Source organism: Leucoraja erinacea, unplaced genomic scaffold, assembly GCF_028641065.1.
Source record: "Leucoraja erinacea ecotype New England unplaced genomic scaffold, Leri_hhj_1 Leri_204S, whole genome shotgun sequence".
Classification (NCBI taxonomy): Eukaryota; Metazoa; Chordata; class Chondrichthyes; order Rajiformes; family Rajidae; genus Leucoraja; species Leucoraja erinaceus.
The window spans coordinates 181,089-200,000 of NW_026576105.1; the positions used below are offsets into that span (position 1 = coordinate 181,089).

General features: G+C 44.9%; 1 protein-coding gene across 1 annotated transcript; it reads left to right on the forward strand.

The window, feature by feature from the left end:
- The first annotated feature begins 12,208 nt into the window (after nt 1-12,208).
- LOC129716297 (probable G-protein coupled receptor 139) lies at nt 12,209-15,564 on the forward strand. The gene is made up of 3 exons (XM_055666165.1): nt 12,209-12,230; nt 12,624-12,824; nt 14,657-15,564. Exons 1-3 carry the CDS (start codon nt 12,209-12,211, stop codon nt 15,562-15,564), a joined length of 1,131 nt encoding a protein of 376 aa, XP_055522140.1.
- The last annotated feature ends 3,348 nt before the right edge of the window (nt 15,565-18,912 follow it).

The window sequence follows — 18,912 nt, forward strand, 5'->3', positions numbered from 1 at the left end:
AGTTTTTATTTGGCTGTATGTTTGTAGGTGGGATTTGATACGTTGTAGGAGTGTGTCTATTTCTAGAAGAGACTAGTGCAATGAGTATTGATTATGAGTCAGTTGGGTCTCGGAAGGATGGTGAGAATACAGTTGTTTTACCACACACACATGACATGCTCACGACACGTACAGGTGGATGAGACGACATATTTTTATAGGAAGAAATTTCATATGATTTATGTGACATGAATGGAACAGCGATTAAGAACGGGAAGTGACGGATTATTTATTTGCTATGTACTACTTCAATAAAAGTCTAATTAATCAAGAAACAACGTTTGGAAGATTCGTTTTTACTATCTTAAGTGTGTCGTGAGTGCGTAAAGTATACCTCCCAACTATTGCCGAGGAGTAATGGCTATCGAAGTTTGAGAATGTCGTAAAACTGCCATTATATGCATTATTGTCGATCTCATGTGTTTACTCTTGCACAATAATATCCCGCGAGTAGCATGGTTAAAACATTTCGTAGGCGCAAATGCATCAGAGCCACACCACCCGGTATAATCACTTCGGCCCAGTTAGCCCAAGTCGATAAAGATACCCCTTGTAAGATAGTCACATTTGCCTGTTTTCCCCCGTATCCTTCCCTGTGCACCCCATTGTCCAAATCCGTTTGAAATTTTGTAGTCGTTGCCTCCACGACCTCCTCCCCTGGCAGGTCGGTCCATAAGCCCACCACAATCTGGATGCAAAAATGCCGCTCAACTTCCTACTAAACCTCACCCTAAAACTATCCCTCCTTGTTTTGATTCCCCTACCCCGTGAAGCTTTGTCGATTCTCCCTGTCCCTTCCACTCGTGATTTTGTACATCACTTTTGGATCAACATTCAGCCGCCTGCACTGCATCGTGTAAAGTCGCAGTCTCCCCAATCTCTCCCTGTCCCTCATGCCCTCGAGTCCTTGCAACATCCTCGTAAATCTATTCCACTCTCTTTCCATTGGGACATATTCAAGCTGCTCTTTCCCCTGTACTACACTGGTAATATTCTCAAATCAAAAATATAATTTTTTCTCTGCAGAGATGCTGCATGTCCTGGTGAGGTACTCCGGCATTTTGTTTCTACCTTCGATTTAAACCAGCATCTGCAGTTCCTTCCTACACATCAAATCATTTTAAAGGAAGCCTGAATTTTACGGATGTGTGCAATGTTTTCCAAACGCTGCGCGGATAGATATTCAACAAAGCTCTCTGACGTTTCTCCTGGGATCGTAGATCATGCTATTTACATTTCCGTTCCTTTTATTTGAATGATTGAATCGATCAATCGACCAATCAATCGACGATCGATCACTCAATCAATACTTTGTTGTCATGTGACAAGTCACTGTGAAAAGGTATGCAATAGTCGCCACGTAAAGAGACGCCGACAAAGTTACATCTACGCCAGGTCCTCTTTTGTTCTCCTACAACCCCCCCCCCCCCACACACACACACACACACACACACACACCCACACGCCGGGTCCTTCAATGTTCTCCCCCCTCCCCCCCCCCCCCCCCGCTTCACGGCGGTCCTGCCACGCCGGTCCTCCTTCGTCATCCCCCAAGCAACATCGTCCACATTCCCACGTGGTCCATCCTCGTGCACAGGCCGGCGCCCTCGTCGAACGTCGCACCGACCTCTCGACTGTTGCTACTGGGTCTCCTCCTGACGCCTCCGTGGCGCCGACCCAGGCCCCAGCCGCGGGTTCCGTCGACCCAGGGACCGGCCGCGTGTTCTGCCGACCCAGGCGGAGCAGGTCAGATTATTATTATAATGAACGATTTCATCACTTACAATGTTATGTCAAACGTGTGGTTACATGTCTCCAGTCCCATGCCCAGCCCTGTGGGCTACGACTCGACGTATGTTATGTTGTACACTTCCAGTGTAAGTTGCACATTAAATTATGACTTGGAGGAAATTTATCAGGTTTGAATGCTGAGGTAAATGCGAACGGGTCGATCTCACTTTCTGCAGTAGTAGACGTTGACAGAGTGCATATTACACTGGGTAATGTCTCACACAATACATATTGCTCACGCACTCTACACAATCATTTTTCGCGTTATAAAGCGAATAACCACAGATTCAGAAAATAACAAATTCAAATAGAAAATCAGATATAACCAGCAGGTTAATTTATGACTATTACAAGCAGAGCATGAATTCCTTCAACGGTCTGGGCATTGAGTGTAAAAAAATTGCAAGTCACGTCTGAAGAAGGGTCTCGAAACATCACCCATTCCTTCTCTCCAGAGTTGCTGCTTGTGCCGCTTGTTGTGTCTATGTTGGGGTATTGCGTGCAGGCCGCCCCATTTCAGGAAAGAGAGGGAGGCTTAAGAGTGGGTGCGGTGAGGTTTGCCAGAATGGACTAGAGGGTTTTAGCTACAAGAGTAGATTGGACCAATTTGGATTGGCATCTCTTGAACATCGGTGGCTCGGGAGAGACCTGATAGGAGTAGAAAGGGCTGACAGTCAGAACCTTTTTCCCCGGGTGTAAATGTTAAAGGCTATCAATCAATCAACCTTTATTGTCATCTTGCAAGCAACAAGTACAGTGCAAAATGAAAAGACGTTTCCCAGTGAATAGCGGAGCCTCGCACATGAAATTTAAAACACTTCTCACATAATAACACTAAAAAAAACAATCCAGTCCCTGATGGAACAGAATAAATAGTTAAAATCAGGTAAAAAACACAATGTTAAAAACAGTAAACCAATCATAAAAAAATGTCCGGGGCCGCTGATTTGAGTGGCCAGTGCCAGTTATTAAAGTGTCCGTGCCAGCCGCAGAGTCAAGTCAAGTGACTGTGAGTGCAGAGTGACTGTTTAGCAGCCTCACAGCCTGTGGTAGGAAGCTGTTTAGCAGCCTCGTAGTCCGGGCTTTGATGCTTCGATATCTCTTGCCTGATGGCAAGAGATCCAGGTGTGTGTGGAGGGGGTGCAGTTTGTCCTTGGCAATTCTCTGTGCTTTCTTCAGACAGCGGCTCTGGAACAGTTCTTGTACCGAGGGTAGGGAGACGCCAATAATCCTCTCTGCTCCCCTCACTACCCTCTGCAGAGCCTTCCTGTCCGAGCAGTTGCAGGTGCAGTACCACGTATTGATGCAGTACGTGAGTACAGACTCCACCGTGCCCCTGTAGAAAGTCCTGAGGATGTTGGTGGGGAGTGAGGCCTGTTTTAGTTTCCTCAGGAAGTGCAGTCGCTGATGGGCCCGTTTGACGGTCCCAGTGGTGTTCCTGGACCAGGTGAGGTTGTCCGTTATCTGCACACCGAGGAACTTTTATGCTCTCCACTCTCTCCACTGCAGTGCCACTAATGTTGAGCGGTGTATGCTCTGGCTGCGCCGTCCTGAAGTCGACAACCATCTCCTTAGTTTTTTCGACATTCAATTCCAGGTTATTTTTGCCGCACCAGTCCACCAGTTGTTCTACTTCCTCCCTGTACCTTGTTTCGTCATCTCCACTGATGAGTCCCACCACTGTAGTGTCGTCCGCGAACTTTATGATTTTATTGTCCCTGAATCTGGCAGCACAGTCATGTGTGAGCAGTGTGAACAACAGCGGGCTGAGCACACAGCCTTGAGGGGAGCCGGTGCTCAGCGTGATCGAGCCTGAAGTGTTCTTGCCAACACGGACTGACTGCGGTCTCTCTGTGAGAAAGTCCAAGATCCAGTGACACAGGGTGGTGTTGAGGCCCAGCAGGGTTAGTTTCTCCACAAGTCTCTGTGGGAAGATGGTATTAAACGCTGAGCTAAAGTCAATGTACAGGATTCTGGCGTATGTGTTCTTGTGTTCCAGATGCGCGATTACTGTGTGCAGCGTGGTGGAGATGGCATCCTCTGTAGAGCGGTTGGGGCGATAGGCAAACTGTAGGGGATCTAACGATGAGGGGAGGCTGGCAGTAATGTGGGGTTTCACCAGGCGTTCAAAACACTTCATTATTATTGGGGTCAAGGCGACAGGGCGGTAGTCATTTAGGCAGGCAACCACTGGTTTCTTCGCTATGGGGATTATCGTGGAAGTTTTGAGGCATGTGGGGACAATGGCCTGACTAAGGGAGATGTTGAAGATGTCTGTTAGCACATCTGCTAACTCCTCAGCACATTCCTTTAGCACACGTCCTGGGATGTTGTCGGGTCCGACTGCTTTCCACGGGTTGACCTTAGACAGGATTCTCCGTGTGTCCATTGTGTCTATGGTCAGGACTGGCTGGTCGGTTTGTAGGCAGGGGCTGGCTCTCCTCTTGGGTGTGGTGTTTGCTGCATCAAAACGAGCAAAGAAGTTGTTTAATTTATCTGGGAGAGAAGTGTCCGTGTGCAGCACAGCTTGAGGATGGGAGGGGCAATATTTATCAGAGATGGGGGGTTTTAACACAGAGGACGGCGGGTGCCTGGAACGCGTTGCTAAGGGGCTGTTGGAGGCAAATCGGATAGTGACGTACAAGATGGTTGCAAATAGACACGTGGATATGCAAGGAAATGGATATGGTCTCCAAATCTGAGGAAGGACATTATTGCCATAGAGGGCGTGCAGAGAAGGTTCACCAGACTGATTCCTGGGATTTCAGGACTTTCTTATGAAGAAAGACTGGATAGACTCGGCTTGTACTCGCTAAAATTTAGGAGATTGAGGGGGGATCTTATAGAAAGTTACAACATTCTTAAGGGATTGGACAGGCTAGATGCAGGAAGATTGTTCCCGATGTTGGGGAAGTCCAGGACAAGGGGTCACAGCTTAAGGATAGAGGGGGAATCCTTTAGAACCGAGATGAGAAAAACATTTTTCACACAGAGAGTGGTGAATCTCTGGAACTCTCTGCCACAGAAGGTAGTTTATCGGCTATATTTAAGAAGGAGTTAGATGTGGCCCTTGTGGCTAGAGGGATCAGGGGATGTGGGGAGAAGGCAGGTACGGGATACTGAGTCGGATGATCAGCCATGATCATATTGAATGGCGGTGTAGGCTCGAACTACCGAATAGCATACTCCTGCACCTATTTTCTATGTTTCTATGTTTCTAGGAAAGTAGGGATATGAATCACACGGAGAGAGAGGATATGACTTTAACTTGGCATCTGAATACCCTCGTAACACCATGAACAGGAAAGAAACTTCGAATTGTATATACTTTTATTTCAGATGTTTAGACCCGGAGATGTAAACTTGCATTGGTGTGCCCGCGAGGGCGAGTTACATAGCATACATCAGCAGCTCACATTAACAGTAAGGACGGAAAATAGAATACAACTCTCAAGCTCCGTTTCACTGACAATCCGCATTGTTGTTGTAGAGAAAAATGTGTTCAGTCTATTTGAACCGCTTGCGAATTAGATAGAACGGATACTTAACCACTTCCTGCAGCTGCTCTCTAAACTTAGTCTGTGTCCCCCCGTAAATGCACGAGTTGGTGCAAGAACTTAGTATCTCCAGCATGTATCCACTTTCTTGGAGAATAAACCTGGGGTCGTTGGAATTGGAACGGGTTGCATAACCGCTGCTTGTAATTTGCACAAAGAGGAAGTTTGCGACGTAGGTCAATCGCAACAGCATAAAACTGCCCGAGATCGCCATGAGTAGAATGATCGACTTCCGCCGACTCTCCATTTCCGGGTCACTTTGTTTTCCACCGTTGGTCTGGGCCCGGAGCCTCTTGCGGGCTGCACTGGCAGCTAGAATGTGTCTGACCGTCACAACATTGAGCAACAGAATTAGTAGGAACGGGAGGCATGGGTTCAAAACGCGGTGTAGACAATCGTACACTATCCATGCAATTGAAGTGTAGTATGAATCTTTTATGGTGCAAAACCAGGGTATATTATCAATTATGTAGACTGGCTCATATATAAAATAAAATGGGGCGTTCTTCAAACAGCCTAACGCGCAGACCGTTGCAATAACACCCGCCGCGATTTTCTCAGTGCAATATATTAGTTTCAGTTTCTGACAGCAAATGGCGATGAACCGATCGAACGTGAAAGCGACCGTCAACCAGACGGAAGCATCTTTTGAAATCCAGCTGAGGACAATAAGGACCTTGCAGGTCGGAATGGTAGACAGGACTGTGTTCGGGAAATAAATAGCCCGAAGCCGGCTTAGGATCACGGCGGTGATGATGACCAGGAAGTCCATCACCGCCATGGATACCAGGTAGCGAGTGATACAGTTGGAGAGGCCGCATCTTCCTCTGGATAGAATCGCAATCGTCACCAAATTCGCTGCAGAACAGAGGGAGAGACCGGGATATTAATATACCATATAACATATAACATGTAACATATAACAATTACAGCACGGAAACAGGCCATCTCGTCCCTTCTAGCCCGTCCCGAACACTTATTTTGCCCTAGTCCCATCTACCTGCACTCAGACCATAACCCTCCATTCCTTTACCGTCCATATACCTATCCAATTAATTTGTAAATGATAAAATCGAAACTGCCTCCACCACTTCCACTGGAAGCTCATTCCTCACAGCTACCACTCTCTGAGTAAAGAGGTTCCCCCTCATGTCACCCCTTAAACTTCTATCCCTTATTTCTCAAGTCATGTCCTCTTGTTTGAATCTTCCCTACTCTCAATGGGAAAAGCTTATCCACGTCAACTTTGTCTATCCTTCTCATCATGTTAAAGACCTTTATCAAGTCAAGATACAAGATACAAGATACAAGATACATTTAATTGTCATTTGGATCCCTTGAGGTCCAAACGAAATGCCGTTTTTGCAGCCATACATTACAAACAAATAGACCCAAGACACAACATAATTTACATAAACATCCATCACATTGCTGTGGTGGAAGGCCAAATAAACTTATCTCTCCCCTGCACCCCCCCCCCCCCCCCGATGTCAGAGTCTAAGGTTAAGTCCTCCCTTAACCTCCTGCGCTCCAAAGAATAAAGACCTAACTTGTTCAACCTTTCTCTGTAAGCTAATTAATAATTAGCTTCGCCGCTAGAAAATGCAACGAATTCTAATATTGCTGTCAGATCCTGTCTATTCGACCATTGAGTCGTGGCTGATCTCTCTTTACTGCTCAAACTCATTCACCTGCCTTCTCCCCATAACCCTTGACACACTTACTATTCCGGAATGTGTCGACTTTCGCCTTAAATTTGCCCATTGACTTGAGCTCCACACAAACGACAGAAAAATAATTCCAATTTCGCGCGTATAATCAACTAATTCTCTTCATGCGTGTGATACGAGACCCATTATCGCATATCGTGTAGGAATAATTTAATACATCAGCAGACAGTCCATGGAATGTAACCAGTTTATATGGAAACACATAATGAAGATATATTTTTTTCTTGTAAGAAACTACCACCAGTGATGGGGTGTCGCGGATAAATCTGACAGAGCTTCATCGTAACGACTCCTTCGATGAAGGGCGTGGCGGTGGCCCAAGAGGTCTCGCAAACATGAACGTTGGCAAATGTTTCAAGATATTTTCTATCTGATGTTTCGTCGTCCAGAATATATCAGAGCTACAACGTGGAAAGAGCCCGTTCATCCCACCAATCACGCAAACCACCCGTTCACAATAGTTCAATGTTATCATACTTTACAATTCCAGCCAGTTTCTGAGTGGAAAATTGCAGCCTCTCAACTTCCAATTTCAAACACGACATCCTTTGCAGTAGAAGTTTCCACGGGGAGGGTGGTGGGTTAATATCTTTACTAAAGCGAGTTAACAAACATTACTACAAAACCATTTGGTATACGGATAGGATTCATAGCCGAAATAAAGATCATGACTCTCTGCATTAATGCACCGATTTCAGAGTTCAGTTCGTGTAATTACGTCGCTATGCATAAGATAGGTACTGGGCTCGTGACAATAAAGCGCCTGAAAATTTATTGATTACAATAAGAACTACAATTCAAAAAAAGTTGTGATGACCAACAAGTCGGAGAGCTTGGTGAAATAGAATTCCAATCTGCTCTGGATACGAAATGTATCAATACGATGCCGCATTTATGGTTTACATTAGACAGTCACAATATCTGTGATAGTTATCATATTTTAATCAAAGTACAAAATGAAATAAATACACTAGAAAACAAAAAGTGCTGGAGTAACACAGCGGGTCGGGCAATAATCGTTGGTGAGTAAGGGAGAACGTATCGGCGACATTTTGGGTCGGGGCCCATCTTCAGACCTTCCTCCTGTCCTGCCACTTGCAAGAATGTCATCCCTTGCTCTCGACTACCGCCGCATCTGCTTCCACGCCGAAGCATTTCACTTCAGATTATCCAGAATGTCCTTTATTCAGTAAGCGTAGCTCCCCATGCTGTCGCGGGTGGATCACTCACCCATGTGTCCTCTGTGCCCTTGTTCTGCTTATCGCATCCCTAACCCCACCCCACGAAGCTTACTGGGAGAAGTCTCTTAACGTAGAAACATAAAATATGTGCAGGAGTAGGCCACTCGGCCCTTCGAGCCTGCACCGCCATTCAATATGATCATGGCTGATCATCCAACTCAGTATGTTGTACCTGCCTTCTCTCCATACCCCCTGAAACCTTTAGCCACAAGGGCCACATCTAACTCCCTCTTAAATATAGCCAATTAACTCGCTTCAACAGAGAATTCCACAGATTCACCACTCTCTGTGTAAAAAATGTTGTTCTCATCTCGGTCCTAAAAGATTCCCCCTTATCCTTCAACTGTGACCCCTTGTTCTGGACTTCCCAACATCGGGAACAATCTTCCTGCATCTAGCTTGTCTAACCCCGTTAGAATTTTGTAAGTTTCTATAAGATCCTCCCTCAACCTTCTAAGTTCTAGCGACTACAAGCCGAGTCTATCCAGTCTTTCTTCATATGAAAGTGCTGACATCCCAGGTCTCATGGTCGATACAAGGGTTCAGATACGTTGTCCATTCATTACCTCCACAGATGCTGCCGCCTAGCTAAATCACTCCGGTACTTTATGTTTTGCTGCAAGATTCCAGTATTTACAGCCCCTTGTGTCGCCAAAGAAAATATACAGGATAAAAGTAATTTAAAAATAAACATTAGACGTAAAAACGTTTGAATGTGACGCGACGTTGAACGAAAAGTGCGTGCCTTGCACCAAACTGCGTGCATCAGAGAATATTTTGAAATCAGCCTTCAGAAACTGGTCAAGTAATATATAATGAAGTTAACATTGGGACCTAAAATAGTAAAGGGCCTGTCCCACTCAACGAGGTAATTCAAGAGCTCTTAAAAAAATCAAACTCGTTGTAAGTACGTAGAATGTACGTAGCGGGTACGTCTGAGGTCGGGACGTCTCTTAGCAGCTCGTAACGCTAACGTCAGGTACTCGGGGAACGCGGTAACTCGTGAAGACATGTGAAGATTTTTCAACATGTTGAAAAATATCCACGAGAGCCCCGAATACCTACGAGCGGCTGTTACCATAATTCTCCGAGTTCGAATCAGGTGAATCTCGGGAGAACTCTTGAATTACCTTGTAGTGTGGAACAGGCCCTAAAAATCGAAGGAATACACTTCGTCGTCGAAACACTCTGTAGGTAGCTGAAAAGAAATCATGAAAAAATATATTGAACAATCAAAATACTCAGCAACGAACGGTTATACGTTTTTTGTCCGCGTTTAGTCTATTTTCATTCGTCACCTGGAACGCCGAAAGCAGCAAGGGCAGAATAATAAATAGCGAAGACAGGTCCATTCCCAGGCGCGTGCATAATCCGTTAGAACGACGTCCTGCTAAAATGTCGATTGTGAAATTAATACTGCAGTACATCTCCTTATATTAGATCACGCCATTGAATCTAAAAATAGCTCAAACCATTAACATTGTTAGTTGCATTTCTCGGAGAAAAACAAATTAGCTCACAAACTTACATGCTTCAATGAGTTGTTTAAGAAAGAACTGCAGATGCTGGAAAAATCGAAGGCAGACAAAAATGCTGGAGAATCTCATAGAAACATAGAAACATAGAAAATAGGTGCAGGAGTAGGCCATTCGGCCCTTCGAGCCTGCAACGCCATTCGATATGATCGTGGCTAATCATCCGACTCGGTATCCCATCCCTGCCTTCTCTCCATACCCCCTGATCCCTTTAGACACAAGGGCCACATCTAACTATCTCTTAAATATAGCCAATGAACTGGCCTCAACTACCTTCTGTGCCAGAGAATTCCACAGATTCACCACTCTCTGTGTAAAAAAATGATATTCTCATCTCGGTCCTAAAATACGTCCCTCTTATCCTTAAACTGTGGCCCCTAGTTCTGGACTTCCCCAACATCGGGAATAATCATCCTGCATCTAACCTGTCCAACCACTTAAGAATTTTATAAGTTTCTATAAGATCCCTCCTCAATCTTCTAAATTCTAGCGTGTACAAGCCGAGTCTATCCAGCCTTTCTTCATATGAAAGTCCTGACATCCCAGGAATCAGTCGGGTGAACCTTCTCTGTACTCCCCTCTATGGCAAGAATATCTTTCCTCAGATTAGGAGAACAAAACTGTGCGCAATACTCCAGGTGTGGTCTCACCAAGACCTGGACAACTGCAGTAGAACCTCCCTGCTCGTATACTCAATTCCTTTTGCTATGAATGCTAACATGCCATTTGCTTCTATCTTGCGAGGCAGCGGGTCGGGTCGAGACCCTTCTTCTGAAGAATAAACCCTTCTCCTGAAGAAGACCTTTCTGAAGAAGGGTCTCGACCAGAAACGTCGTCTATTGCTTCGCTCCACAGATGCTGCCTTACCCGGTGAGTTTCTCCAGCATTCTTGCTTCAATGAATTGATCATATTGAAGGCACTTAAAACGAGCACTACTTCAGACCTCTACTTCAAACCAAACTGTATCCTGTACGCTGTACATCTCTTCTGATATTGCAACACCAGCCATAGCACCAGGCTGGATCTCTGCCTATATCACAGCCGTTACTAAAATTGTATGTCTAGAATAAGTCCACATTAATTGAGGGATACGCTGTAATTGCCGAACGCACGATTCATATCTCTCTGACTGCTGCAATACCAAACAGAAAATGTTTGCATTACACTTGCTGAACATTCCGGTTAAAAGTGAATCGGTGGATTTTTATTTTATTTTTTACACGGAGTGGTAGGGCCCTGGAACGCACATAGAAACAGGGGAACATAGAATATATGCGCAGAAATAAGCTATTTGGCCCTTTGACCAGCACGGCCATTCATAGTGATCATGGCTGATCACAGTTAATAATATAATAATAATAATAATCTTATTTATATAGCACATTTTTAGTCAACTTGCATTGACCCCAAAGTGCTTCACATAATTACATTACATTTACACACAGGCAAAGGTGGGTGAAGTGTCTTGCCCCAAGGACACAACGACAGTATGCACTCCAAGGGGGATTCGAACCGGCTACCTTCCGGTCGCCAGCCGAACACTTAGCCCATTGCGCCATCTGTTGTCTCACAGTTGAGGGTAGCGCTGGGGCAGATACAATAGTGGCATTGAAGAGCCTTTTAGATAGGCACCTGAACATGCAGGGATTTGGACACGTGCAGGCGGAAGTGCTTAGTTTAACCTGTCATCTCTTTCAGCAATAGATCAGGAACAGACACTGGTAAAAGACACAAGGAAGGCCTGGATTATTTTCCTATGAGTCTGCTCCCAGTGAAACACCCACCATTCCTTTTTTCAATTCCACGACAACACCACGTGACACCTGCATTTAAATTACACCAAAGGTAGACAAAAATGCTGGAGAAACTCAGCGGATGGGGCAGCATATATGGAGCGAAGGAAATAAGCAACGTTTTGGGACGATACCGTTTTTCATGTAATTTCTTCTTCAAACTATATAATTCCCCATTATGCAGCGCCCAGCCTGAGTTCATATTCCAGTGGTCCCTGTCAGTCATTACCCAATCATCGGTCATAGTACACATGTCCTTCAACCTTTACCTGACATCTTGTTGGTATGTCACAACGGTCCATCTTATTTTAAAGGAAGCCTCCATAATGTTTAACTAACGTCAGGACTCCGTGGTCAGGCAAATTTCACGTTGCACGATGAGTCGGCCAAACATATTACATTGGTCACTTCGAATCCAAAGCCGTGTTGGATGCACGTTAATTCTTATGTGTGAATTGCCCCCAATGTGTAGAGAGTGGGTGCTAAAATGGCATTACATAACTGGTGTGAACGGTTGAACGATGCCCGGCGTGGAGTCCCTGGGTCATTCGAGGGGCCTTTTGCCATGCTGCATCTTCCAAGCGAGGCCATACGGTGCAAGGAGTTGGTGCTAAAATGGGATTACAGAACTAGTGTACCAAGGTTTCCGTGCGGTTTCCGGAGGTTGCAGGTGGTTGCCGGAGGTTGCAGGTAGTGGAAGCAGGTAGGGAGACTGACAAAAACCTCCGGGATCCTCCGGAAACCGCACGGGAACTTTGGGTGGGGCGAAAAGTCTCCAGAGGTTTCCGTTCAGGTTTCCTAAGTGGGACAGGGGCTTAACGAAACCAATACCAGTAACAAACTTCCATTTTATCTAATTTGTGCTTTCACTTTAAATGCATTACATCTGCTTAATTTCAAAACGCATTATCATGGCTGTTTGATCTCTTCGTTCAGAATACTGCAATCAACACTTTGTCGTAATCCAGGTTAATTGCCACTTCAGGGAATACAATCGTGTGAATAAAGATGTGCGGAAGCGCCGATATCTGACATTGCATCTCATTAGACTACCGTTCAGAAGAAAAATGCACGCTCCTGGAAATGGGCCGGTCTTTGCAATTTACTATTCTCTCCTTGCATCGTTCGGTGTCCCAGGTAAGGCACCAGTACCTGTTAACAACGGACAGTGACTCTGTCGGTCACGCCGCGCAGCAATTGCTTATTACTAATTGGTGGTCATTTTATTTCAGTTTTCTTACGGTGCAAAGAAAATACGGCCCCAGATCTCCGCTGTTTGTGAGATTGAAAGTAAATATTAATTTGACCAAATTACTTGCAAGGGGAGGTTGTTAATATTGATTCAAAAATACCGTGTTCTATAATATTGGCCTGTGCAATGAAATCGCGTATATCTTTTGTTTAAAATTACGTTTGATTGCACTTTTGACTGGAATATCGACGTTCTCTGGGCAAGTGAGAACATCACTGATAGTAATCTGCTTAAAATTTGAAACGTGCCTCGTTGCTATCACTTAAAATTGATTTATCGACTGAGGATATTAAGCTAATTACACATGCTCATCCTGTCCGACCGATGCAACTTCTCGTTATCCATCCACAAACGTTTGCTGCGGTGTCCCACACACTAATCTACCTAAATGTTTATTTTCTGGTGTTACTTTTGCACGGGTATGTAACAAATTATTTACCACGATGAATAATTAGGCATGTGGGAATATAACATCAACACGGAATGTTCAGATTGATATGATGCAGTTTTTAAACCAGAATGCTTTTGCTTCCTTATAACCATATAACCATATAACCATATAACAATTACAGCACGGAAACAGGCCATCTCGGCCCTACATGTCCATGCCGAACAATTCTTTTTCCCCTTAGTCCCACCTGCCTGCACTCGTACTATAACCCTCCATTCCCTTCTCATCCATATACAGTTATACAGTTTATACAGTTTACAGTTTATACAGTTGTATTATACAGTTTACAGTTTGCAACTTACAACTTTGTTTACTGTCACGTGTGCCGAGGTATAGTGAAAAGCTTGTGTTTTTTATGCCACCCAGTCAGCAGTAAGACAATATATGATTGCAATCGAGCAAATTACAGTGTATAGATATACACAGACTCTTTGAATCACTTACCTCTGGAAGGCGACTCCGGACTGTCAACGCTGCCACACCCAGAAATTAAAAAAACAGATTTTTTTTCCACGACTCAATAACCAAAAATCTGTAGCCTCCTTTTGTTCTGGTATTTTATTTAATTCACATGTTTAATCGATACATTTTAATATTAATGTTTAATGTTTTATGTGTCATTCCTAGGCCACTGTATGTTGTCACTTGCGGTCGGAGCACCAAGGCAAATTCCTTGTATGTGAATACTTGGTTAATAAATTCATTCGTTCTTATTCATTCTTTCATACGATAAATTGCCCCTTGACAGTGTGATGACAGAACTCGAGTAAACGGGAGAGCGATGTTCCCCGTGGACTCGGTGGGTCATTCTAGGGGTCTTTTACCAGTTTGGATCCTTGAAGCGGGCAATTAAGACCTTTGTTTAACATTCGCGAGTTCAACTGGCATAATCAGCTCAAAGCGCACATTGATATCCATTTAGGCATTCCAATAGCATTAAGATTACAACGGGCTTCAACATCGGGAGAAAAATGGAGAACTGGGGAAAGAAAAGACTTTACCTTCCACCACAGTGAGGAAGAGGTTCACTGTGATGGATGTTTGTGTGAATTGGTTGTGCGTCGAGTAGGAATCGTTTTTTTGTTTGTATGGCTGTAGAAACAGAATTTCGTTTAAGCCTACTGCGGTTCAAATAACAATGAATATTGTATTGTATTGTATTGTAAAGATTAATTGGGAAAATACATTTTCCCGTTTCCTCAATACGCTGATGATGTAGAGGGCAGCCTGATTCCGACTGATCCAGTATCTCCATTTCTCTTACAGCGAACTTAGTAACGATAGTCATCCTGTCAATCGGAGGATGTGGTCTCTCCAAATGCATCACACGCTACCTGGTGTTAATGGCAGTGACGGATTTCCTGGTTATTATTAACGCTGTGATATTAAGCCGACTTCGAGCGATATATTTTCCAGTCAGCTTGCTCTCCGTCACTCCGGGTTGCAGTCTCGTTATTGTCCTGAGCTGGGCGTCCAAGGACACGTCCTCTTGGCTGACGGTCGCATTCACATTCGATCGCTTCATCGCCATTTGTTGCCAGAGACTGAAGCTTAGGTATTGCCGCGAGAGAATCGCGAATATCGTCATGTGCGCAATCTGTGTGGTGGGTTGTTTGAAAAACGTCCCAACCTACTTTGTATACGAGCCTGCCTACATCATTGACGATGTGCCCTGGTACTGCACCATAAAAGATGTATATTATACTTCGATTGCATGGAGGGTTTCTGACTGGTTTGACCGCATTATAAATCCCTTTTTCCCCTTCGTTTCCATTTTCCTGCTCAATATTCTGACGGTCAGGCACATTCTGTCAGCCAGTGGAGTTCGCAGGAGGCTCAGGGCCCAGAGCACTGGTCCCAAACAGAGGGACCCAGAGATGGAGAGCAGGCGAAAGTCCATCATTTTACTCATGGCAATCTCGGGCAGTTTTCTCCTGTTGCGGTTGACATATGTTGTCAATTTTCTATATGTGCAATTTACCAGGAATAACTATGCCAGCGGCTCCAACTCCAATGACCCAAGGTTTATTCTACAGGAGAGCGGATACATGTTGGAGCTTCTCAGTTCCTGCACCAACTCCTGCATTTATGCAGGGACGCAGACCAAATTCAGAGAGCAGTTGAAAAATGCGATTCAATCCCCCTTGAAAGAAATTAGGAAATGGCTCAAATAGTGAGTACAAGTGAGAATAGTCACATTTAGTCAAGTCAAGTCACATTTATTTATATAGCACATTTGAAAAACAACTCTCGTTGGCCAAAGTGCTTTACATTTGTTATAAGAATAGTATAAACAAACAAACTACATACATATATACATATATCCCTCGCTCAGTGGACGTCAGGAAAGGCTTGTGAGTATAGATAATGTTTTAGTCTAGACTTAAAGGTGTCGATGGAGGGGGCAGTTCTGATGGGAAGGGGGATGCTGTTTCACAGTCTAGGAGCTGCAACCGCAAAGGCGCGGTCGCCCCTAAGTTTATGCCTAGACCGCGGGATATTCAGAAGCCCCAAGCCGTTCGATCTGAGTTGTGGGTGAGAAGACTTTTAATGTAGGAGGGGGTAAGCCCATCGAGGGCTTTGTAGACATAGAGGAGGGTCTTGAAATGTATACGGAACCGCACAGGGAGCCAGTGGAGAGGGGCCAGGATCGGGAATACAACATTTGATTCCCTTGATAATAAGTACAAAGAATAAATATATGTTCAAAATGGAAATGTGTGTCGGAGCGCGGGTGGAGGGAGGGGTGCGATTCACAATCTCTTATCTTCAATATCGCTCTGTGCGCCGTCTCAGGGTGTTTCAGCACGAGAGACCAGCGGTACAGAAACGGGATAGATAATATATTTACGGAGATAGCTCCTAAATAAAATTATTGCATCTTTGAGCCGTCTCTCTCGTCTTATTCATAACGCGTCGCTCAGAACGGATCACCACGGTCCAACCCTTGCACTTCCATGTGCGAATTCCAGTTCATCTTACTTTTAAATGTTCCTCCTCCAGCACTTGATTTGTCTACCTTCGATTCGCCAGCATCTGAAGTTCCTTCCGAACACCTCCGCTCGGTCCGCAATAACCAACCTGATCTCCCGGTGGCTCAGCACTTCAATCCCCCCTCCCACTGTGTCCTTTCTGTCCTGGGCCTCCTCCATGGCCAGAGTGAGCACGACCGGAAATTGGAGGAGCAGCATCTCATATTTCGCTTTCACCCCAGCAGCATGAACATTGACTTCTCCAATTTCCGGTAGCCCTCACTGTCTCCTCCCATTCTTAGCTCTTCCTCAGCCCTCTGGCTCCTCCTCTTTCTTTATTTTTCCCGCTCCCGCCAACATCAGTCTGTAGAAGGGTTTCCGCCTATATCCTTCGCCCCACAGATGCTGCAGCACCCGCTGAGTTACTCCAGCACGTTTGTCTACCTTCTATTTTCCAGCATCTGCAGTCCCTTCTCAAACATATTAAACGTCTTGTTTGCTTTGCATGTTCTTTCTGTGCCTTGTAGAATTCCAAATGGCCTAAGTCACTCTGTAGACTTTGAAGAGGATATCCAAAGTCTACAGAGTGATTTAGGCCATTTGGAAGAATGGGCTGAAAGATGGCGGATGGAGTTTCATGCTGATAAATGTGAGGTGCTACACCTTCGCAGGACAAATCTAAAGAGGACGTACATGGTAAATGGTAGGGAATTGAAGAATACAGTTGAACAGAGGGATCTGGGAATAACCGTGCATAGTTCCTTGAAGGCGGAATCTCATATAGATAGGGTGGTAAAGAAAGCTTTTGGTATGCTAGCCTTTATAAATCAGAGCATTGAGTATAGAAGCTGGGATGTAATGTTAAAATTGTACAAGGAGAGGGATAAACAGAGTTGATGAGTGCTGTTGCGTATTATCAGCTGGACTGCCAGGGAATAGAGATATAATAATAGATGGATGGATGATCAGGGAGACCTGTGGATAATTATGTATATTTGAAGATCACCATTTATTTTTGGTTGGAACGCGATGTTTCGTCTGTTCAGCAGCTGTTAGGCAATTCCGTTTTAACACGACGTTAATGATGTGAAGCTTGAAGTTAAATTAAAGTATTTCCCATAAAATAATGTCCATTCTGATTACGTCTTCCAGAGGTACTCGCCGCCTCTACCCTTTCATCTATGATACTGCGATTACCAAACATCTTATTGTAAGTTTAATAAAAAAACTCACTTCTTAGAATCCACTTGAATCCACGTTTTACCACAGTCCCCTTTGCATATACTCCAGTCCCTTCAGTCCAATCACTCGGCCTGGTTCTTTTAACGCCGTGTTGTCATTGTTCTGATGAAGGATATTTGACCTGAAGCTTTAACCCTGTTTTTATATTTACCCGAGGCCATCTGTCCTGTTCTATATTTCTAGCATAATCTGCCTGATACAGGTGCTGCAGTATCTGTCATGCTTTGCTTCCTGGTCACTGTTTCAATAAAACGTCTCCCGGCTGATCCAGTCCTCGCCTCCGTTCACATTTTCATCATCTTTGCTGCACGGGCAACAGTCACTGTATTAAATGGACCCTGCCCTCGTGGACCAAACGCTACTCCGTATTACAAAGTGACACCCTTTCCGAGACAAGGATGAGAGGGAATTCTTATTGAAAGATATACGATTATTAAGGGATTGGACACGCTCGAGGCAGGAAACGCGTTCCCGATGTTGGGGGAGTCCAGAACCAGTGGCACAATTTGAGAATAAGGAGCAAGTCATTTATAATGGTGACGAGGACTCTTTTCTCTCGCACGGAGTTGTGAATCTGTGGAATTCTCTGCCTCAGAAGGCAGTGGAGCCCAATTTTCTGGATGCTTTCAAGAGGGTCTCAACTTCGGAAACCTGGAGACTTTGCGACCCACCCAAGGTTTCCGTGCGGTTCCCGGAGTTTACCGGAGGTCTTTGTCAGTCACTCTACCTGCTTCCACTACCTGCAACCTCCGTCAACCACCTGCAACCTCCGGGAACCGCACGGAAAACGTGGGTGGGGCGCAAAGTCTCCAGAGGTTTCCGTTCAGGTTTCCTAAGTGGGACAGGGGCATTCGATAGAGCTCTTAAAGATAGCGGAGTCAAGGCATATTGGGAGAAAGCTAGTACTGATGTAGATGATCAGCCATGATCACAGTGAATACCGCTGTTGGCTCGAACGGCCGAATGGCCTACTCCTGCACCTATAGTTTATTGCCTATTGTCTATTGTCCATTGCCCTTATTCCCTGTCACCATTTGCACGACATTGGCATATTTAACATCCAGTGCCATCTGCCTACATTTCACTGATGGCCATTGTATTACACGAGGCCACTCTTTAATCTAAGTAGCACAAGGTCACTAGATCCAGTTACAATTCATGTTTCCTTTAAACTCTCCCCAGCCTCAGTTCGCTACACACCAAGCGCTATAACACAGTGGACTCAACCGCTGCTCATACTCGGGTGTGCTCTGTAATTGGGGCAATGTTTCTATTCATTTTTCATCCTGTGCATGACACCAAGTGGTC

Bases quoted from the DNA above. Each gene is read 5' to 3' on its own strand.
- LOC129716297 (XM_055666165.1), top strand. From the start codon at position 12,209: ATGCCCGGCGTGGAGTCCCTGG. The intron at 12,231-12,623 runs GTCATTCGAGGG...CTCTTCGTTCAG, and splicing joins GCCCGGCGTGGAGTCCCTGG to AATACTGCAATCAACACTTT. The intron at 12,825-14,656 runs GTAAGGCACCAG...TTTCTCTTACAG, and splicing joins TGCATCGTTCGGTGTCCCAG to CGAACTTAGTAACGATAGTC.